We start from the raw sequence: 24460 nt of genomic DNA, 5'->3' as shown, positions 1-24460 counted from the left end.
ATGACATAATATCAATGTCCGCATGCACAGTAAGCCCGGGTTGGACAATCTGACAGATATGAAATGTCCGGACACTGGCTTGCGTTTCCACCACCAACAGTACCCTTACTTGATAGGCGTGGTGTATACTGTTAAGTAGCGATCAACATCATTCTTGCGCGAAGAAGAAAGCGCAACATTGTACAACACATTTTTTTGTGTTTGCGCACTCTGATGTAAACAAGCCCAACACGCATAAGCAGCATGGAGGAACAAGTGAAGAAGATGCTTCATTCCTCTCAACCAATCAACCTTCTGCAGACTGCAGTGCATTTAGCACCAACCTTTAGGTACCGGACGACTCTTCTAGGTACCCCAACTTAAGGGTCCCAAAAAAGTGGTATGGTATGGTAAGCTATTTTAGTACCATTCACAACTTCTGACTTCTACAACTACTAGCTAATGACTGTCTAATACATACAACCAAAATTATTTTTAAAATAACAAAAATGTTTTATAATCATCCACACACAGATATGCCTCTTTTTTTCCTCACTTCATCTTATTGCCAAAAATGTGTTAGATCACTAGACCTCTGCCTCCCATATAAATCCTTTTTATTGTCTACGGGCACCTCCCTCCCTCCCTCCCTCCCTCCCTCTCTTCCCCCTGTTTTGGTGTGTCATGCAGTATAGCAATTGTGTAGTGGCTGACTGCGTTTCCCTCTAGTGGGCTCTTTATGTGTCACTGTTGTGTGTGCTGCAGTGACAATGTGAGCGAATGTGTGACAGTGCATGTAGGGGTGGGGAAAAGAGAGGGAGAGAGAGAGAGAAAGCAAGTAGCTAGAAAGAGATAGAGCGCGTACACGAGGCAGGAGGCGCTCCTTCTAATCCCGGCTGCAACCCCAAACAGCATTGCACTGGCTGCTACAATAGTCTTAATGGAGACTCAGGCAGACTCTGGTGCTGCAGGTAAGAGCAAACGTTTCTTCAGCCGGCATGCTGCAACGCATTTAAATGCGCACTCACATTGAATTCAATAGCCCACTGTAAGAGCTGCCAGCATGTCTTTTGTTTCTTGAATGCACAGACAAAGCAAGCAGTCAGAGGAAGCCGGTAGTGCTCAGTGGCTGGCAGCTTGCATTTATGCACATGGGAAAAGGCACAGCAACTTGGATACATTTAGGGTGGTGGCTTATAAATTATAGCAGAAATGTTAAACGATTACTAGAAGTGTTATGTAAATAAACGACAAAGGTCATGAGGGAGAGAATTTTCAGATGCAACCCTTTCTGAGAATTTGACATTGAGTTGCATCTTTTGCAGTGGTTGCTTTGGGACAATGGGAGTTGGGTACCACTGGGTGCTGCTAAAATCATGATTCATCTCAGCTTGTATAGTTTAGATGGAGAGCCTTTTGGAATATGCAAATATATCCCAATCCATGCACCAATATTTGCATGACTAGCACACACAAAAAAAGAACAAGCCAGCGGAATCTACTGTGTGTGGGCTAAGAGAGGTGTGAGGTAGGGAGGGATGACCCGCAGACTGCGGAGAACGGCCACAGCTGGAAAAGTCTGTATCATCACATAATGGATTCTTGAGATGTGGGACAAAGCATGCTACAGAAGTGAAAAATAAATGTATGTACCGAGAAATTGGATGAATTTCGAATCTGTCAAATGTGTTCTGAGCTATTCGCCTATCTCTCGCCTATCGCAATCTACTGCTAATTAAGTCTTTTCACAAAATGTCTTTTTAGGTCAATTTAATGTTAATTTAATGACATTTTTTAATTATTAAAATAAAAGTATGTGAAATCATTAACAAAGTTAGTCATGCTTTCTGAACTGTGTGTAAATTCTATAATTTCCTATTTTGCCTTTATGTTTTTGTGAGCTCACAGTCAACGTAGCCCCAACTGTGGCCTCACCAAAACACACAAAGTAAAGACCATTATATGTGTATGTATCCATACATATTACATGTATGGATATACATATTACGGTCTGTGCCTTGTGTGTTTTGGCAAAATATGTATATACATACATATTTTATCTGCATCTATATAAAATAAAATATGATAAAACAAAATAGTAATATAAAATAATTGATTATACAATAATAAATTATATAATATTGTAAAATAATTTTGTTTGTAAAAAATAAAATTGTAAAAAAAAAAAAGAAAAGTAAAATTGCAGGACATGCTTTGCTGCATATCTCAAAAAAAAAAAAAATCCAGTTGTCCACTTGTTTTCTTGTTCCGTGTGTAATTGAACTGCTTTCAATGATATAAAACGTTTCTCTGCTTTGACTGCTGCCGCAAGAAATCAATAGAGGGCTGAAAGCTCTTTAAACACTCAGGGAAACACAAGCATCTTCTGTTTCACTTCTTTGGCAACCACTGGCAGACCCCATTAGAGAACGAGACATGGAAACCAAGAGATCGCTGTAAACGTAGAGCTAAACTGTGATTGAGAATACCAGAGCAACCGTGTAGCAATGCTGAAGTTCGTAAAAATAACATCCACCCAGAACACCGTAATGACATAATGAGAACACCCTAACAAAAGCATAGCAGAACACTGGCAACAACTCAGAACATCTTAGCAACCACGTACCAATGCGCTAACAGCCATTCAGAACACCCTAGCAAACACTTAGCAATGCACGAACAGCCATCCAGAACACCCTAGCAAACACTTAGCAATGCGCTAACAACCATCCATTCAAAACACCCTAGCAAACACTTAGCAATGCGCTAATGGCCATCCAGAACACCCTAGCAAACACTTAGCAATGCGCTAACGGCCATCCAGAACACCCTAGCAAACACTCAGCAATGCGCTAACAACCATCCATTCAGAACACACTAGCAAGCACTTAGCAATGCGCTAATGGCCATCCAGAACACCCTAGCAAACACTTAGCAATGCGCGAACAACCATCCAGAACACCCTAGCAAACACTTAGCAATGCGCTAACAACCATCCATTCAGAACACCCTAGCAAGCACTTAGCAATGCGCTAACAACCATCCATTCAGAACACCCTAGCAAGCACTTAGCAATGCGCTAATGGCCATCCAGAACACCCTAGCAAACACTTAGCAATGCGCGAACAACCATCCAGAACACCCTAGCAAACACTTAGCAATGCGCTAATGGCCATCCAGAACACCCTAGCAAACACTTAGCAATGCGCGAACAACCATCCAGAACACCCTAGCAAACACTTAGCAATGCGCGAACAACCATCCAGAACACCCTAGCAAACACTTAGCAATGTGCCAACAGCCATCCAGAACACCCTAGCAACTTTTTAATCTAAAAATGCATTAAAAACCACTTAGCACCTTAGCAAATACACAGCAATTTTCTGGTTACCACTCAGAACATCTTAGCAACACCATTACAACATGCTAACAGCCACATAGCAATGTGCTAACAACCATCTAGATCACCCTAGCATCTGTCTACTGCAGCAATGCACTAAAGGCTGATTTATACTTCTGTATCAGACCTACGCCGTAGCCTACGCATAGACTCACCCTACGCTGTAACCTTTGCCGTAGCCCGACATGCACCTCTCCAAAAATCTAACAGCGCGTCAGTTCTATGCGGACAGCAAGCGCTGTGATTGGTCTGCTAGAACCCCTTTTTGGTGTTTGGTGTGTGTTTATAATGTGCACTTTAATATATTTTAATGTTACACCTTCTTATATAAAATAAAACAAAGCAAAGAACAAAATCATTATAAAAAATTATACTACATAGCATTATACATCAATAGTTGTCCGCTGTTGATCTGCCGTGGTACAAGTCCTTGTGGACATTGAAAGAATGCCATCTTCTCCTGTTCCATTGTTGTCTCCTTTTTGTAGTTTTAAATAATGATTTAATGTTTTGATATTTATTTGCCACTGTCACGGCTATAATGCTTCTCCGATGAGCCGCTTCTTCTTCGGCTTTTGTCGTGGTACTGCGGGTAACACAATTTTCAAATTTCATTTGAATTTTTTTTTTGTAGAGCCCCTTAGAGATCGAGAGTTCCAGAAGCTTCTGAAGTCCTCCAGCTCTGCCAGTCTCACCAGCGAGGCATCCCACAATGCCTCAGGAGAGCATGTCGGTACCCCGTCACATCATGGCAGCCAGGTGCTGATCACAGAGAAACGACGTGAGTGAAACGCTGACTTGTCAAGAGCACATGCAGGTCATATTTCATATTTCATGTAAGATAATCATGTTTACTTTAGATTCACATAATTATGAAAGCTTAATTAACATCTACAGACAAGAGAGCAGGTTACTTCTGGCATGAAACAAGTCTCAGTTTTCAAATTTTGCATTTTTTAAAGAAATGCAAACAATAAATAAAGTTTTGTGGCTCTTTAATGTGTCATGACACATTATTTGCTCAGTTCAAGCGGCACACGTGAACTGACTGTCTTTTCTCTATTTAATTGAAGCATCAAATAAACATGAATGAACATCAGAACATATTTTATTTCAACCGTGGAAAGATGTCAGTACATAACACTTTTCAAGTTTAAGTCCACCGAAAATTTACTCTCCTGCCTGATTTGTTTGTTGGACAAGATGGCGAATTCTGCCTTATAATTCAATCAAGCCCTTTGCAAAGTGTCAATTCTGACTTTTTTCTTGCAATTGTGAGTTTATATTTTGAAATTCCCTTCACAAATCCTTCACAAACACCCACCCCCTTAGTTACTGTTGCTATGTCCGACAAGCCATGACGCTTTCACACCACACATCTTGTTTCCACACAGTGAAAAATACATCATGGAGAAAGAGGAAACTGACAACACGCCATCAGACAAGACAGAGCAGGTTACTTCTGGTGTGAAACAAAGTCTAAGCTTTCAAATTTTGTCATTTTGTAAGAAATCCAAACAATAAATTTGTTTTGTGGCTCTTTAATATGCTGGACAGATCGCTGTAGAGCCTCAGTTCAAGCGGCACGTAAACCAATCGTCTTTTGTATTTACTTAAAGCATGACATAGACATGAATGAACATCAGAAGGTATTTTATTTCAATATCAGAAAGACCTCAATGCACAACATCAGATAAAATGGCGGATTCTACCTTATGATTGGTCAGAACGCCTGTCAATCAAGCTCACTGCTAAGGGTAAATTCTGACTTTTGCATCTTGCAATTCTGACTTTATAACATGAATTGCAACTTTATATCCTGTAATTCTGACTTTATAACTAACATCTGCGCATTTATCCTGCAATTTTTCTCAGAAAGTCACAATTATTTTTACTTTTTTTTTTTTTATTCAGTGGTGGAAACAGGCGTCCATACTTAATAGCACACCACTTAGTACACAACATGTCTGAGTAAAGAACAATGAAGTCAACTTAAAAATATCATTGAACTACTCTTAACAGATCATCTGGTCATAGTAATGTAGTTACATTCTGCAATCTTCTGCCTGATCTCAGAGCCTCTCAGCAGTGTGTCCTCTCTGGAGGTACACTTTGACCTCCTGGACCTGACGGAGCTCACAGACATGTCTGACCAGGAGCTGGGGGAGGTGTTTGCTGATTCAGATGAGGAGAATCATACAGAATCCCCAGCAAGTGAGTCAGCTCTCAGACTTATACAGGTTTTTTTTTTCATACCAGGAGCTTTAAAGTTAAATCAATCCAGTCCTCAAACATATTCTTCAGAATCTCATTTAAAAATTAAAGTGGGAGAAATAGAGTGCTGCAAGGATGATGACATATTTTTCTAGGTCAACCCAGAAGTTAGCATCCCTCGGTTCCCTCGACAAGAAACCAAGAGAAAATAAGCCCTGTGGCCAGGTTAGGCTATAAACAAACTGCAGCATGGCTGCATTACCTAAAAGCTGTGCATAATTTCGGAAAACTTTCAGTCTTTGTTTAATATCTTCAAGATATAACAGTTCGCAAAAGCATGAGTATAAACACAACAAGGCCGTAAAACACACTAGTGAGTAGATGAGGTTTCCTGTTTGGTGTGATGATGTTTAATGTACCTGACAACCTCTGGAGTCCCATTAACAACATGTTAATAACCACTTTATCCAAGAAAAGTTAAAGCTTTAAAAAATTATGAGTGGGGTATTACTTTTATATTTTATGTAATGTAATGTAATAAAATGTGAAAAAATCTTGAGCTTGTGTTAACCATATACAGTACCTTATTTCAGGCATTTATCCAAAAACCCATTCAATCCAGATGTGCAAATATGCTAACTAATTTCTGATTTTTAGGTCTCATTCCAGCAGTACTCTATTGTTTATGACTGAATGTTCACTATGAAGCAAGACAAATAAAACGGATGGATAATATTTTGAGTAGTAGAGTATGTTGGATACTTGGCTGCTGGAACAGTTCAGTGATTCCATGGAAATCTACAGTGAGCACATTATTATTTGATTAAGTTCAGAGCTGAAGTGCACAAATGTGTACATATTAAATATTTAAACTATTAGGCAATGTCTGTGGCATTCAGAGCAATCCAGATTAGCATTACCTCAACCCTGCTGCTTAAATGTTATGCTCCCTGGTCTCAAAGTTATGTGAATAACATTTGTCTAGACCCCAAATTTGTCAGTGCTTAAAATGAAGACTGAGAGGCATTTTTACTTTTGCTTGTTAGTAGGCATTCCTACTTAACTGCTGTATCCTTATATATTATTTCTCACCTCACTGTATAGCTATGCATAAAACTAAACTTTAAAGGCCGGGACACACCAAGCCGACTTCAAAGAACTAGCGGCGACGAAAGACAATGGTGTTGTTGCCTCACGTTGGCAGCGTCGGAACAAAAAGTTGCGCTCGAACACCCCGCACAGACTACAGCTGACAGCAAACTAACACCTGCATTCTGCAAATGCGTTAGAGGAATTAAATATGTCTATATCAGCAGCTATCAATAGTATATATTCATCATTCAAAAGGAGAAACCGAAACAAAGATATACGAGATAAACGCAGATATACGAAACGTAAGCAAAACGGCGCTTGCTTACCATTTTGAATATCAGTAACGTTGATAACTTTAATCATTTCGCATATTAGAATGATTGGGAAAGATCATGTAACATTTAAACAGCCTTCTGTCTGTACCGCCTTCCTTTACATGCTTGTTTTCATCACTTTCGCTTTAATTGTCGGGCACTGACTTGTTTGCTGAACTGCACATCCAATCAGATGTCTCACTCTTGCCGACGGTCCCGACGGCCCCAATGCTAACTGCCGCCGACACGAGCCCGACGAGAGCCGATGAGTGGAACACACCAAACAAACTAGCCCGACCGTTGCTCGCCGTTGTCCCGGCCTTAACACCTACAATGTCTGTCGCTCATGTGGCCTCAGATTGCTGAGTCTCATTGAAAATGAATGAAATCCGGATGCTTTTTTTTAAAACTATAAATCCCTGTCAATGTGAACATCCCTAAAGACAGCATGTTTAGGAGTCAGGCATGACACATATGAGCTCTGTTCCAAAATCTAGTGAGCTGCTTTGCTGTCTACTGCCTACATCGGTAGCAACTCTCTAAAGCAGCATCTGTCATGGAACCTCTTAAGTGACTGGTTTAAATAGCTCATAATTGGCAGCAGCTCAGGGACTGAAATCTCAAACCCAGGGGTGGACCTAGGGGAGGCTGTGGCCACCATAAACTGAAGTGTAGCCACCCCTTTGACCACTCTGTTCAAACCCCCCTGGTTCCCAGGGATCAATATCCTACAGAGTTAAGCTTCAACCTGCCACGAACATACCTGGCTGAAAGTTTCTAGTGATCCTGAAAATTATGTGATTAGCTGGTTCAGGTTTGTGTAATAGGGGTTGGAAGTAAACTCTGCAGGATGGTGGCCATCCAGGAGCAGCCAGGGCACCCCTGCCTAAAACCACCCTAGGGGAAGCCAACCCTGCTCCTGGTGGGCTACCCTCCTCCAGACTTCATTTCCAACTCTGCTCCAATACACCTGCCGGCAACTTAATTAACTGTCTACCTGTTGTGTTCATGAGTTGACCTATGTTACCTTAAAATGCCATCATGGTAGGCAACTGACTAGGTTTTGGAACAGAACTTTGGCCAGTGATTATGAAGGTGTTTTTCATTAGTTGATTTTGTGTTCACCCCGCAGATCGCCAGCAGCCACCATTACCTAGATTTCCACACAGCGGTTACGTCCGCTCACCCTCCTGGACCCGTGGTGGAAAAGGGGAACAGCAACCAAGGGATCGAAAGCACCACAGTGACTCCGAAAACACAGAGCCAATGTTGAAGATAGAGCGTTCTCAGTCCCAGCAGCCTTGAGCCAGGGACAGCTACAGGGGCTTAGGAAGAAAACAAAGCCCTTGTGTGGAAAGTGAAGGTTCCTTCTCAAGCAAGAAGATGAGTAACTCTTGGGATCAAAGGACATGGGGATTCCACCTAAAGATAATGCAATCCCTTTGTCCATTATGGACAAGAAGAGAGCTCCAAAAAGCTGGGGTAAGTGTAGACTCTTCCTCAAGACGGAACAGACTTCATCCAACTAGGATTTTGGGACGCCTCTTTGAGACTGAGTTACTTTCAGTCTTCTCCATGTGACTACTGCATATGGAGGACTTGAAGCATGATGTAGCATTATGGACAACACTGGCTCCAGCGAAGTCAATCTAAGGAGCAACTGAGGAATTCCACAGTGATTCGAATCTTCAAGGAACAGTTTCAAGAGCAGTGCTATATATCGAAGTAGCAACTGTGGTAAGACAGACAACCTACAGCATAGTTCAAGACATGGCAAAGCATAGTTACAAGTTACAAGAATTCCCAACAAAAGTGTCCTTCAAGGAGATTCTGCATGAAAATAGGGAGACCCAGAAACAAAGTGAAAAATCTTGTAAAAAAAAATGAATGCCTAAGGCCTGAAACATATCCTACGCAAGTACATGAATGCAGACACTTTGAGCTACACAAGACTGATTTCATACATCTTTGATTTCAGAATTTGTCAGAACCGAATTAATATTGCAGCATATTGCACCAGGTTCTCATCTTTACCGACAAGAGGGTGTTGACCTAGTATTAGCATAAACCCATAGAATCCAATATCGATATGGAAGGCCTGGACTTAAGCTCCAACCTGCCCTAACATATTGGATAGGATTAGATAACCCTGCATAAGCAGTCTTCCTTGGTCAGTTTTATCCCTTTAGACAGTGTTTCCCAACCCTGTTCCTGGAGGCACACCAAGAGTACACATTTTTAAACACTTGCTAAATCAAATACACCTGATTAAACTCATCAGCTCATTAGTACTGCAAGACCTGAATGGATAGGACAGATAATACATCCAAAAAGTGATGGTGTTGGTACTGTTGGTGTGCCTCCATACATAGTGTGTTAGTAAATACTGCTGTATGGTTATTATTGTCCCCTTTAGTACTGAGGTTTGTTACAGCCACAGTAACACAAGAACACATATAGTATATGTACAGCAGGACCACACAAGTATTCTGACTGGTGTAGAATATGTTTCTGGCCTAACTTAATGAGTACAACATTTTAAGTTGCACTTAAATTGTTGAAAGGGAGAATAATCTTTTAGCAATATGTTTTTAACCACTCTGTATCATTAAATAATCATCAATGTCATTAATAATTTCACATCAAGACAACATTCAAATCAGTCCTCAGTTGTGATCACCAGTGCACAGTAAGCTACTGGGTGGGAATTCCAAATGAAAATCCCTAAAAGTCAAATTTTGTACAAATTTCTGGACTCTTATCAATGTTGCACTGTATTTGTCACCAGTTATTACAGGGTTCAATGATGTCAAGCATGATCTATACACAGGGTCACATTGGAGAAGAAATTCACAAACTTCCAGAATCATTAACAAGTCTGCCAAATCAAGGAGGACAGAAATCTAACAGGAATAAATGTGAAATGATAAAGATCAGATTCTTTTTCCTCTTTTTCTTTCTCCAAACCATTTTACTATATTTATTACTGTAGAACGCAGGTCTTGTGACACAACACCCTCTCAATTAGCTCTAAATGGAGACAGCATGGTACAATTTAATTTAATAGATTATATGGACAGCACTGGTCATGCAGACACCAAAGCATGATACACGTGATATACAACTCAAGAGGTTCGCTTTTCGGATAAAGAACAGTCCAACAAGCAGTGCTTTTGTCTGAGAAGATGCCTTATGAAGAATATACACAACCATAAACTGGTCTTTTATACGCTCTCATAATTTAACAACCACAAATAATAACAAGATTTGTAGCTCAAAGTATCATTTTAAATGATCATCTTTTTTTTTTTTTTTTTTTTTTTTAGATAGCACTGATTCTGGACGGTACTTGGCTAACTCTCACCCATCTAAAATGGGAGCGTCCCTGATGAACAGAATGCTTGGAAGAGGAAGTATGATAAATCATCTAGCTATGCCCTACTTCTGCTGATGTCAGTGTAGACTGTATGGTGCCTAGAGATACAATATATCAAAATTGTAAATGCTAGAAGAGGTTTTTGTCATTTTTACAGATTAGAAACTGTAAATATAACCATGGAGAAGTGGTGAATTCATAAATACAGTATGTATACTAGGACGCACCGAGTTTCAAGCTTCAAAAATGACCCAATTAATTCTAAGGGTCAGATATAAGGTGGAAAATGGTCATGAAAGAATAAATTAAGTTTTTTTTTTGTGCCAGACACCTTGACTTAAATTAAAGTAGACCTTGTGAAAAACAACTCCTTTAATTTAATTAAATAATCACAATTTCACTTTCAAAACATTATTTTTTTTTTCTTAGAACACAAATGAAAGTTGTACACATATACATTTCTTACACATCTATTAAGAGGAAGAGAGGATAAAAATGACAGAATTGATTTTATCATATAATGGCAGAAATTGTAAGATAAAAAAGAACTAATAAGATATTTCTAAGTTGTTGATCTGGCATAAAAAGTTCAAGGTGTTGGGTGTTTAAGTTTATCAGGCATAGTTTATGCCGACATAATGCGCAGATTAAGGCATTTCAAATTCAGTAAAATGTCCCTGCTTTAAATTAACAAGGGAAGTGAAATGCAAATACCAACAAAATTCACAATCTTCCTCTTTTAAGCCAAGAAGACTGATTTCCCACTGATTTTCCACAGTAAGGCAAGTGTCAGAGGCAGGTGGAAATTATTTCGAGGACTGTCTTTATTTTAAGCAGCCTGTTTTTCCTGTGAAGCTGGAGGTTCTTCCTGGGTTTCTTCTCTCTCTTGGTTCCAGTCCTTCAACCCCTCAGGAAGACTTGTATCTTCCTCAAAGCTTCCAGTGCCCTCCACAAACTCCTCATATGTAGACTTCTCCTCAAACGGCCTGGGCCCCAGCAACTCTATCATATCAGCTTTGTCTAGAACTTCTTTTTCCAGCAAGCGCTTCCCAACCTATTCACACAAAAAAAAAGCATTATTTGCATCAACTAAGCTACATTAAATATTTAACACTGGGTCATTCTAAATCCTGGAAAAACAAAATCCTGGGTTATTTTGCTTCATGTTTTACACTGCTCATAATTTTCACATGGTTTACAATTCATCCTATGTATTGATAAGCTGACGTTTCACACTGTACATTCAATTTTTTTTTCCCCGAATGGACTTACAAAACATAGGAATTAAACTCTCCAATAAAACTGATATTTTCTATCACCATTTGACAGTTTTCCCCTCAAGCCCCTGAATAGATTGTTTACATGCTATGTTCCTGTCACTTTGCAAAGCATGTAAAATATGAGGAACGCAACTGGATGTTTGTTGCTAAGCATCTAGTTTCACACATTGCAAATTTGCCACTGCACTGCAGGGTTAACGCTGCAAAAGCATTGCCAGCCCTAACCCCAGGTTAAGAGCAATGCCAAAATGCTTCTAAATTACAAGCATGAAATGTTCCTTAATCCAGGGTTTAAAGCAAGGTTTAGAATGACGATAACGGAGGGTTAAGTGCAGTGTGAAAAGCTCTTTTAAAAGTTTAGCTTCACTCAAATCAGAGATATGAATCTCAAAGTATGAACTTAAAACTTTGATTAGAGTTAAAGCTGAGTGACCTCAACAAAACTGTTGAAGCTTATACAACTACTTTGTCTTATTTAAATAAAAATGTGACCAAGGACTGAACCCTGAGGCACTCCGCAGGTCACTAATTCTGGCATCTCTGGCATGAGTTTGAGGGCTGTTGTAATGGCAGCTAAATTCCACTCTGTTTGAAGCTATAAATCCAAGCAAAGCATAAGGCACCACTGTTTCCCAGGATAAAGTAATATCAAGCTGTTGGTTGTTCTCACCATTTCCACCTGCTCGTGTTTCTCAGTGACGAGATCCAGTGTTCTCTTGAAGGCCCGGTCGACCAGATCTCTGACCTCCTCATCAATGAGTTCTGCCGTAGCCTCGCTGTAGGGCTTCTCCAGAACCATCTCACCCTGCCGGGGCAGGTCAAATGACACCTGCCCCACTTTCTCGCTCATGCCAAACTGAACAATCTACAACAAAAAAGAAGGGGAAGTAAAAATTGTCAAATAAAGTTAAGAAATGCCAAAGATCTGGCTTGTAATCATAAAGTTATAGGTTGAAGGCCTCAGGAAGCAATCAATGGGCTGTCACCACTATGTTGATTAATCACTGCATTAACTGGCAGAACAGTCGAAGAATCACTTTAACAGATTGCAAGCAGATTAACAAAATAATTATTAGTTTCATATCTACTCCAAAATGGATTTTTCCTGTAAGTATTTTACATTTGGATAAAAGCTTCTACTAAATGAAAAAAAAAAGAAAAAAAAAAAAAAGTGTATAATGTTGCCATGTTGTTATGGCAAATGCTGTAGCACACTGAACCACTGAATGTATGATACAAAGCAAGCACAATCTCTCTACCTGGGCATATGCTGACTGTGTGACCTTCTTAAGGTCGTCGTGAGCCCCAGTCGTGATCCTGCCAAAAAACACCTGCTCAGCCACGCGCCCACCAAGCATCATACACATCCTGTCGAATAGCTGCTCCCGTGTATACAAATACTGCTCTTTTGGAAGGTACTGTGCATAGCCCAAGCCTTTCCCTCGTGGAATTATGGAAACCTGGGGAATGAGTGATTAAATCCAATAAATTTCAATAAAACAATTCACAGATGAATGACTCGATTTAAACTGAACTATACAGCTACAATGCAAATCCTGGTGGTGTAACACGATGCTCAGTTTATACAAAGTCAGTTTTGCCCCTTGTTCATTGTTAACTTTTTTTTTAAAGCAAAGACCATGAGAAAGAGATCTTTTTCTCTTTTGAAGCTAAAATATGTGTTATTTATTTCATTTGGTTCCTTAAGTTACGTAAAAGGGATTTAAAATATATTTTGCTAAATATTATCACCTTGAGCAATGGGTCAGCATGTTGGAGAAACCAGCCCACTACAGCATGCCCTGCTTCATGATAGGCTACAGTCTTTTTCTCAGTGGGCTGTAAAACCTGAGTCTTCTTCTCCAGACCTGTAACACGAGAGCACAAAATATGGAATGACTAAGAAATGTATTTTATTTGAAATTTAGGATAGTAAAAGCTGCATAAGCCAACTCAAGCAATCATATACTGAAAGCTTCAGCACCACTAAAATGGAATAAATTAAGAAAGTCTATATTCCTACTTTGTGTTATCTAACGGAAGGAAGCATGTAGATAAGAAAAGGAATGGGACCCAGGACTGAACCATGAGGTACACCACAGGTCACTGCTGACGTCACTAATAAGACTTACAGATCTGAAGATGTACATCATAGTTAGTAGGACGTTTGTAGGATATGCTGCAATTCTAAGCTCTTCTGTTTACCTCCGATGACTCTGTCGATGGCCTGCTCAAAGTGCTTAACGTTGATGTATTCATTCAGATGTCTAGCAGCAATGAGAGCTGCTTCATTACAGACATTTGCAATATCAGCACCTGGAGGAGAGAAAAATTAGGGTCTTTATATAGCAATAACACAGCGATATTATGGCTGCACTTATGATTACTTAATTATCATACCAGCTACATCAGCCTACACTCACACATGAATTTCAGATATATAATTATCATACAACTTATCATTTTTCTGCTATGGCTTGCACATTTATTCTGTTCAAAAGGAAAATGAGTGTATAACTAAATCAATGTTCGCTCACCAGTGAACCCAGGTGTAGCAGCTGCCATCTTCCTTGCAATGGCATCACGGTCCAGATTTGGGTCCAGTTTGAGTGGCTTCAGATGCACTTTGAATATGGATGCTCGACCCTTAATGTCAGGAGGTCCTGAAGGATTGACAGAGTACAAACCTTAGACAGTAGAAAATATTTGTCCAACGCTTACTGCACATGAATATTATTGGTGGTCAACTGTGTTTGAAAGACAAATAACACTTGCTGCAATTAATTTTCATAATATATTTACCACATAAGAATATAAAAAAAAAATTCAAATTAAATATGAAAAGAAATTAACTTGAACTATAATATTTTAAACTTAAGAACTTAAGAAATAAACAGACTTATCCTTTAGATGGCAACATCTTGATTCTTATACAGTATTTTTTTAACAAATAAAGAAATAGTTAAATATTAAAATTTAGGGGTGCACGATAAATATCGGCCAATAATTAATGCACATCTCATCAGTAAAGCCGGTAAATTCATTATCATTCATTATCAGCGTGGATTTGCGCAGCTTGTCAGTTATGTGAAATCTATGTGAAATCATGCACCTGATGGAATTTACCGCTGATTAGAGAACCGGCTTTACTGACGAGATGCGCATTAATTATCGGCCGATATTTATTGTGCACCCCTATTGAAATTAATTTAAAAAATATTTTTTTTTTGAAAACAATAACCGACAGTGCACTCTAGAATGTAATCTCTTTCTAAAGATCAGGTGAAATTAAATATTTATTAGATATTCAAAGACCTGTTTTCATTATAAAAATGTGTTGAAAACTTAAAAAGTTAATTACTGGACCTCAAGCAGTTTAGTTGAAAAACTCTGATGTAATATATCGCTTGATCACTAAATATTATACACATTCTGTGACTCTGAATTGAATGGCAAAGTTCTTACCCAAGTAAATCTGTCTGTCAAACCTCCCTGGTCGCATCAATGCAGGGTCAAGGACATCCGGCCTGTTCGTACCAGCCAGAACTACAACATTTGTACTTGTATTGAAACCTGTAAAATCAAAAATATTTATAATGTTGATTTGGCATCTTCAAAGGATTTTTCAGTTTGAATACAAATCAAGATCTCAACATCATGTACACAAATTAAACTACGAGAGTTTTCCATGACTTTCAATACAAGTTATTTCCACTATTTTAATAATATCTCCTATGACCTCTCAATCAAACCTCGGACCGCTTACCGTCCATTTCCACCAACAGCTGATTGAGTGTGTTTTCCTGTTCACTCTGCCCACCGAAATTCCCTCCGCCCCTTTTCCTCCCCACAGCATCAATCTCATCAATGAAGAGGATGCATGGGGCGTTCTTCCTCGCCATTGTAAACATGTCTCTCACCTAATAAAGAAAAGAAAAAAAATTAAATTACTGGTCAAAAATACTTAATTGTAATAGAATTTACAATCATTGGAAATCAACAGTTCGCTGCTCAAACTTACTCTGGCCGGACCAACTCCAACAAACATCTCCAGAAACTCTGAACCGTTGACTGTAATGAAGGGAACGTTAGCCTCTCCGGCAGTGGCTTTAGCGAGCAGCGTTTTACCTGTTCCCGGAGGACCGGACAGCACAGCACCCTGAAAAAACACAGAACATTAATTAATAATAACATTCTGCCAATAATCGTCACTTGTTTTCCTTCTGGAAGGTCGTACCTTAGGGATCTTAGCACCCAAATCCAGGTATTGTTGGGGGTTCTTTAGGAAATTGACAAACTCCATGATCTCCACCTTGGCTTCTTCACATCCAGCCACATCCTTAAACTTGATGTCTATGTTGTCCTTCATCATCTTGGCGGTTGATTCGCTCATGCTGAAGGGCCCGCCCCTTCCTCCGCCCATCCCTCCTCCCATTGGCCCCCGTCGGAGGGTGAAAAGCAAGAAGCCAATTAAAAGCAGGGTGGGAATGAAACTCATCAGAAAAGACCTGGAGAAAGAGGAAGATATAGTAGCATAAATATATTTATATTAGTTAGGTTTAATAATTATTTAGTAGTGGTTTACGGCTCTAGACACATCAGTGCTTCTGCCACCTTCTAATCATTACTCACAACAACAAACCAATGGATTTTCAAAAATGACAGAATATTGTGCAGCATATGCTTGTAAAAACAAGACGAGATAACAGTTCACAGTTGATAGAGAGTTGGTTTGTGTTTTTACTCAATATTGTTAGTTATTAATATTAAGTAATGTATTAATGTCATGTTAGCTAGCACCTTCATTTTGTGCTAAGTTTAACGTAAAATCTGCTATTTTATTTTATCTGAATGGAACTGAAGAAAATGTGTTGAAATCAGTGCTGTTAAAGGATTAATCACGATTAATTGCATACAAGATTTTTATTTACATAATATATATTTGTTGGGAGTTCTGTGAACATTTATTATGTATATATAAATATATAAATACATACACATACAGTAGGAAAATATTTACATGTATTTACAAGCCTATATTTATATTCATAGAATTTACATGCAAGTATATTTAATATATATTATGTAAACAAAAACTCTTACTTTGGATGCGATTAATCATTTGAGTTTAATTTATATATTATATACTCAGTGTTGGGAAGTAACTAGTTACATGTAACAGAATTATGTAATTTAATTACAAAATAGATTTAACTGTAATCTGTTAGTGAAAATGTATAATTAAATTAGTTACTTATGAACATGTTAGCGATTACAAAAGGGGTTACATCTGAATATTTACACACACACATACAGATTTAATTGATTTCTTTCCCAAATTGCATCGACTGCTCTAAAATATGAGACACCAATGTTTCAGGAGTTTGGGACACAGAATAGGACACAAGCTTATTCGATAACTGTTTCATTTCCTATTTGTTTGTATGTATATGCTTTATTTTTTTTTAAGATCAGCTGTTTTTTTCTCCCAAAACCAATGTTAGTCTCCAGTCATAAATAAGCAAAGATTTGATTTCAAAAACAGTATCATACAGCTATTTAACTACATCTTATGATTTTAAATCTGTATTTGACCTCAGAATGATCTCAAAGTAAAAAGAGGAGCTAAGAGTCTGATTGATGTGACCGATGTGATAAGCATGAGTTCTGGGCCGCAGTGCAGCCGGTATAAACCATTAATCAGCTTTGACTGAGTGATCAGCTCCGGTGGCTGTGACACAGGCTTTAATGTGCCGCAGACGCGTGCCGTGATGCACAGATCAGCTCTAGTCTCTAACATCACTGAATCTGCTGTTAAAAATGAACCATCCATTCATCATATCATCATGCAAAACTAAGAATGAGAATCAGTGTAATCATCTCTACACTACTCTGACCTGGGTCTCCAGTAGCAAACAATGGAGCGCGCTCTGCTGGACAAACTAAGTAATTACACCATTTAGAAGCATTTAATCTGCATTATATGTTAAAAAAAAATCATATCGTCGGCATATTCTCTGATACTGATATATGGTCGACAGACTCATATCGGTCGATAATATCAGCTAAACGATATATCGGTCAGACTCTAGTGTTGATTGCAATAAACCAGACCAATACTTTGGGCAAAAGAGATTTAGATAAAATATAATTAACAGTTAAGAACAATTAAAAAATTATTACATTTTATACATTAATAAACATATTATATTCTATGCCATTATGTTTTTATTTCATTTTTAATTGACATTAAAGACTTTAATAATATTATTTAAAAAAGTATATTTCAAATAAATGCTGTTTGTGAACTTTCTATTCAGCAGAGATTCCTGAAAAAAAAAATGCATCACAAAAATATGTAGCAGCAAATATGAAGCGACTGTTTTTAACACTGATAATAGTAAGAAATGTTTCTGAAGCAGCAAATCAGCATGACCCTGGACCACAAAACCATTCTTAAGTGTCCATTTTTTGAAATTGAGATTTATACATTATCAAGATACAACTCTTTGAAAATGTGGAATCTGAGGGTGCAAAAAAAAATCAAAATACTGAGAAAATCGCCTTTAAAGTTGTGCAAATGAATTCTTAACAATGCATGTTACTAATCAAGAATTAAGTTTTGATATATTTATGGTAGGAAATTTACAAAATATCTTCATGGAACATGATCTTTATTTAATATCCTAATGATTTTTGGCATAAAAGAAAAATTTATCATTTTGACCATACTAAGTTTTTTTGGCTATTGCTACGAATATACTCCAGCGACTTAAGACTGGTTCACATATTATTATGATTTCTGAAGATCATGTGACTCTGAAGACTGGAGTAATGATGCTGAAAATTCAGCTTTGATCATCACAGGAATAAATGACATTTTAACATAAATGACAAAAGAAACAGTACTAATATTTCACAATATTACTGTTTTTAGTGTATTTTTCATCAAATAAATGCAGACTTGGTGAGCAGAAGAGATCTTACCCCAAACGTTTGAACAGTAGTATTATGTATGTATGTAAAAAGATAAGAACATATGAAACAGAAGAGTCACCCGTCACTCTCGGAGGTGTAGACCACCGCTGCTCTGTGGGACGGCTCCAGACCCAGCTCATAGTGAGCAGCTTCCAGATTCCTCTCAAACGTGTCCACGCTGCCGATGTTAAACCACACGTAGCTCTGAAGGTACACAACAACATATTAGTGCCATTCCACAAAGATATGAGCTTCTGCACAGTGAATGATTGTAACTCACGCCTTCAGAGCTGTCAGCCCCGGGGACCAGGATGACCCTGACAAACTGTTTGTTCACCACCTCTAACCGGTCCACCTGAAAAAACAGGGAAAAATATTGCTTCAGTGCTAAAAATGACACAATAGCACTTCACTGTGTGCTGTGACCCCTGAAGACCTTTGAAAAGTGTTCATCATCGAGCAAAAGACACGCAACACTTATTATTATTGGAGCTATATTCTCCATTCAGATGCCAGAACTCTTTCCTGTAAATCACAGACGTGTCCTCACCAGTCCTCTGTCCAGGTACCGATGGACGAAATCCTTCCAGCTAATCTCTCGGCCCGGGTCTCGGAGGTAGAGGTACAGCAGGACGGACGCTACGCCTCCCATCGTGATCAGAATATAGCGGAAATCCTTATCGTCCCACGGTACGTCTCCCTGAGGGACGTATTAAAAACACACATGCCTCAATCTGACTGCAATAGTGCTAAAACACGGTTTTCTGATCTTTTCACGAAAAAAAAAAAAAAAAAAAAAAAAACACAAATTATTCTAAAAAAAAAAAAAAAAAAAAAAAAAAAAAAAAGTCTTGTAAACTCATAACTGCCTTTTGTTTATATATTATATATATATTTTTCTTAAATTTTACATGCATGTGTGTGTATTTATATATACATAATAAATATACACAGTGCACACACATATATTATGTAAACAAAAAGTTTTATTTTGGATGTGATTAATCCCGATTAATCATTTGAAAGCACTAGCCATAATAGCAAAAAATATATATCTTAGAAAGATAATGCAGGTTGTTACAGAGAACTGTAACATGGGTTTAATCGTCATGAAAATAATGCCCCAGCTGAATGATCCTAAAAACATTTCTTTAGATTTTGGGGTAAAACATGAATGGTCTTTCGATGTTTACCTGTAATAATCGCCTCTTCCATTCTTTCCTCCCTCCTCTCCTTCCTCTTCCTCCTCCCGGACGATGCTCTGGTCCACTGGCTTTACCATCTGAGAGTTTATGACAGTTTATGAATTATGATTCAAGTGAACACAAACACCGTCACACATCTGGTGATATATCTTACCTTTAGGTGCATCTGTGGAATAAGACAAGAGCGGGAATGTGTAATGCTTCCCTATGGATGAAACCGGTTTGAGGCGGTTCAGGGCTAAACACTGAGAAGGAAAGGAATTATAAATCATACACAGTAGGGCTGTGACGGTGGCAGATTTTTACCACCGCGGTGGTAATGGACCAACAACCGCCGGTGGCGTGGTGTTATATATATAAATAAATATATATATATATATATATATATATATATATATTAGTGGTGTCAAAATTAGCGCGTCAACGCACTATTATTAATCTACTAATTTTTTTTTTATTATTTAACGCGTTAAAAATATCAAAAACAACTAAAACACTATTGTTGCCAACCCCACTCACAACACTCACAACTGCTGCTTCTGTCACTTTTTCTCTTGACAAGAAGTGAATTTATTCAGTCGCAGAACGGGAGACGTTTCAGACGGGCGCTCCACTTCAGCGCCAGGCGCGAGTAAAGCGAGCGCGGAAATGGTACTGCAGCGCGTGCTCTTCAATTGCACGCACAAAGGCACCGGCGCACTGTAGCCTTTATCTTTTCATAATCAAAGCGCGAAATAAACTACGTGCATGCAACGTCGTGGTCAGTTAAGTTATAAAGATACTGAAAAGGCGATTAAAGCTGCCTTAAAACTGTGCATGCATGCAATATATTTTATACGAGTCACATTTAAGAACATGTCTCTGAAATGATTTTCAAAACTGTCCTGGAGCAGTCCAGCACTGTCTCACTCATCTAATGCACCTGATTTAACTCGTCAGCTCGTGTTTACTTTAGCACTTCTGTCAGTGGATACGCAGCCTGAACACTAAAATAAATATCATAGAAATAATGCAGTTAAACAATAAAGTAGCCTAAATAAGAAAGTTAAATACACCTGTCTGCCGGACGCGTGCGGCGCAGCGCGACAAAGTAGGCCTCATTATAATAAGTGATGCTACACTGGATGCAGCATGACACGACATGAGAAATCCCTGACAGTAAACTGCCTCTTTCTATTTATGAGTTACTGACACAGAGTTCAAATGTCCTGCGTACACACTAGACAGACTCGACCTGTTGCGATGCGGTGGTGTCGCGTCCGGTGTAGACACGTTCACTGTTCCGCTGCCAAGCAAGGGGCGCATTAACTCCTCATCTGCACGCGCTCTCTTTGAAATAGGAATCGTTGCCACATTTCTTGTTAACATCTTTCATTTATCACCCACTCTTTTATTATAACTGGACACTTTTAAAAAACCCTAACCACACCATACAATACAAACACATACGATCACGGGAACTTGTACAAACGCGGATGGGTGACATGAATGGAGAAGGCTTCAGATCGGCAATGTAATATTTGGTTGCCCAACACAAAATTAAAATGGCTGAATGCATAAACTGTATTTTTTTCTGCGCTCAAACCTAGTCTAAATAAAACAATTTGCAACTATTACTGTTGTTACACTTTTATACAAAACTTCGTATTATGCTTGTTATAGAATGTGTGACGTCACGTGCACTACCGCCGGTAGCAGCCGACCACCTCGGTGACGCGGTTGTCACGGCGACCGTCACAGCCCTATCATACAGTGGTGTTACACTAGTGTTTTCAGCAACTAAAAATGGTTTTAAGTCAGTTATTTCTATCTTTTACTGTAGTGTGTCAGTAGGAAATATCAGTTTACATTTACAAACATTCATTTTGCCATTCATTGTAATAATTCAGTTTGATTTTTGTCTGTGCTCCACACAGAGATCTGATATTTCTAATCATTTCGGTCACCACTGTAGCTAGAGCTTACTTATCATGGCACAGTTATTTATTACATCATAACAAAGATGCGTTACATCATAAACACATGTCTGAAATGTAACGTAAACATCTCTCTCTCTCACCCGCGGAGGAGCAGCGGTGAGTCCTCTGGTGTGGAGGCGCAGTAAAGCTCTGGATCCGCAGCGCACAGAAGCAGCAGCAGCAGCCGCCGCGGAGAGCAGCCCTGCCATGAGCGCCAGACTTCAGCACAAATCCCTCACAGCAGTCTCTCTCAAGCGGTCTCCATGAGTTGAGTAACTGCTGCTCTGAATGACATTTCCACCGACAGGACCCCACAGGCCGCCTCCGCGCGACGCCTGATAGAAAATTCCAATTTCCTTTCGTTTTGAAAATTATTTTTTATGTATAAATAAGTAATCTTGTTTATTAAAAATGTTTTGGAGGTTATCATTCTTTTTAGTAATATATATATATTTATATCCAGCGAGAAATTGTAATTTAGCTTTTGAACAGGTAGTAAAAGGCGACTTTGGGTCATATGCCTGGCGTGCATAGCGTGAGGGCGTGACTTTTTCAAGCGTAAACCCCGCCCCGCGACCGATTCTAAGGATTTCATTGGTTTCGTAAATTACGTGGAAATTACGTGGAAGTCTCTTCCCTCATTTTTTATTTAACTTTCAAAATTACAAAATTCAGCAGCAGCAAGTTCTTCACATATTTCTCATATTTCGACATTTGGTACCTATAGATTACCCTCGTTTCCTCTAAACTGCTTTTAAACACGGGAATATAGCAAATATATATTATAATTGCTTAAATATATAAATGAATATGTGCTTTATCTCAACGTTTGACTTGTTTTGTAATATACAAAAGTATGTTAGCTAAATATTTCACCATATCAACATATATTATACTATTATATATTCTATAGTGACTAATCTCAAAATGAAGATACAAAATCTAATTCAATATTCTTAATTTAAGCACGGTGTTAGTTCCTTCAGTAGGGGGCGTCTATTTACCGTTATATGTTGATATTTGATTGCAGTCTGTGGTTTTACAGAAGGTTTGTTGGCGTAAAGTTATATCTTGATGGTGGTGTTTTGTTTTTTTCACACATTACATTAAATTTCAGCTCAGGCTATGCTTCAGTTTTAATTTAAATTTAGCTACTAAAACAGTTATTGTTGTTACATAATCAGAACAAATCAATAATCATGAAGAATATTTCACGTTTGTCCTAGGGATGAGACTAGAAGACAGGTTTCCTGAATTTAACTAAGTTTATATCTGTTTGTTTTAATGCAAACTTCAAGAACTTCTTTAGCAGCTGTGGCTAAAACTGAAAAAGGTGATCCCTTTGGCATCAGAGGGAGGTACAGGTGGTTACATGGAGATGGTTTTCTAAATTTAGCCTGGTCTTAGACCTGTACAACTTGCAATGAACATGCATTTCATGTCTTTGGTCTTTATGATGTATATCAGAGACCCCTGATCAACGAAAACAATTACCCTGAGTGTGGAGGGCATAAGATTAGGAAGGTTTACAGCAGAAGTCGGCAACTCAGGCTCTCAATATCCACTTTCCTGCAGAGTTTAGCTCCAACCTTAATCAAACCCACTTGAACAATTATTAAGGTCTTCAGTTTCAGTTTGTAGCTAAACTTTAATGGAAATGGATCTTCAGTAGTTGGGGATGGCATGTAATGTGTGATTTTCTATTCATGAATGTGAAATTTAGTGATTAAAATTAAAAACAAATGAATAAATGATAAATACATGTGGGCTTGTTTATCTTTGAAGTTTACATAATTACCTAAAAGAACATTTTTCACTGTAGAATAAAATTTACATCAATGTTTCAAACAATAAAGTCAAGTGCATTTTGCTAAAAGAAAGACACATTGTGCAGTGCCAAAATAAATAAACAGCCATTTCTGGCTGCTGCTCGCAAAAGCTGCAGCTTTGATCTTTTTTAAAAAATTTACTTTTTTTGTTTATGCAGGGTATATTCTATAAAGGCATTTAAAAGATACTTCTTTGACCTTGTTGGGGCGGCAGCCAGATTTTTTTTTCAAATCAATATCATCAATCATAAATTGACTCCAGTATGCAGTTGGGTTTAATATTAATTTTATTATGTGTGACAAGAAAGCAGCAATTTTAATAAGCAATCATAACAACTTGGATTTAGGAATAAAATACACAGTATAGCTTCACTATTACAAACCCGATTCCAAAAAAGTTGGGACACTGTACAAATTGTGAGTAAAAAGAGGAATGGAATAATTTACAAATCTCATAAACTTATATTTTATTCACAATAGAATATAGATAACATATCAAATGTTGAAAGTGAGACATTTTGAAATGTCATGCCAAATATTGGCTCAGAGCTACACATTCCAAAAAAGTTGGGACAGATAGCAATAAGAGGCCGGAAAAGTTAAATATACATATAAGGAACAGCGGGAGGACCAATTTGCAACTTATTAGGTCAATTGGCAACATGATTGGGTATAAAAAGAGCCTCTCAGAGTGGCAGTGTCTCTCAGAAGTCAAGATGGGCAGAGGATCACCAATTCCCCCAATGCTGTGGCGAAAAATAGTGGCGCAATATTAGAAAGGAGTTTCTCAGAGAAAAATTGCAAAGAGTTTGAAGTTATCATCATCTACAGTGCA

At 38.3% G+C, this 24460-nt stretch overlaps 2 protein-coding genes across 4 annotated transcripts; one reads left to right on the top strand and one right to left on the bottom strand.

Moving 5' to 3' along the window:
• Window positions 1–666: 666 nt before the first annotated feature.
• Window positions 667–10696, top strand: dbndd1 (dysbindin domain containing 1). 3 transcript variants are annotated; one of them, XM_042753324.1, is made up of 4 exons: window positions 667–950; window positions 4014–4160; window positions 5456–5593; window positions 10326–10696. In XM_042753324.1, the coding sequence occupies exons 1-4, from the start codon at window positions 920–922 to the stop codon at window positions 10448–10450; spliced, it is 441 nt and encodes a 146-aa protein (XP_042609258.1). In that variant the 5' UTR covers window positions 667–919; the 3' UTR covers window positions 10451–10696. The 3 variants fall into 3 exon arrangements, with proteins under 3 accessions (XP_042609258.1, XP_018922861.1, XP_042609257.1); XM_019067316.2 differs by lacking the exon at window positions 10326–10696 and adding an exon at window positions 8120–9935 and having other exon boundaries at window positions 671–950; XM_042753323.1 differs by lacking the exon at window positions 10326–10696 and adding an exon at window positions 8132–9935 and having other exon boundaries at window positions 673–950.
• Window positions 10697–10732: 36 nt separating this feature from the next.
• On the bottom strand, window positions 10733–22155 carry afg3l1 (AFG3-like AAA ATPase 1). The gene is made up of 16 exons (XM_042753320.1): window positions 21898–22155; window positions 19993–20083; window positions 19827–19915; window positions 19184–19333; window positions 18914–18988; window positions 18713–18837; window positions 15893–16163; window positions 15677–15814; window positions 15422–15575; window positions 15121–15228; window positions 14193–14318; window positions 13861–13971; window positions 13408–13523; window positions 12915–13115; window positions 12326–12520; window positions 10733–11429 (listed from the first exon to the last, which is right to left on the bottom strand). The coding sequence occupies exons 1-16, from the start codon at window positions 22003–22005 to the stop codon at window positions 11205–11207; spliced, it is 2283 nt and encodes a 760-aa protein (XP_042609254.1). The 5' UTR covers window positions 22006–22155; the 3' UTR covers window positions 10733–11204.
• Between the last annotated feature and the right edge of the window lie 2305 nt (window positions 22156–24460).

This window comes from Cyprinus carpio, chromosome B25 (genome assembly GCF_018340385.1).
Source record: "Cyprinus carpio isolate SPL01 chromosome B25, ASM1834038v1, whole genome shotgun sequence".
NCBI lineage: Eukaryota > Metazoa > Chordata > Actinopteri > Cypriniformes > Cyprinidae > Cyprinus > Cyprinus carpio.
This window is presented reverse-complemented; position numbering and strand designations above follow the sequence as displayed.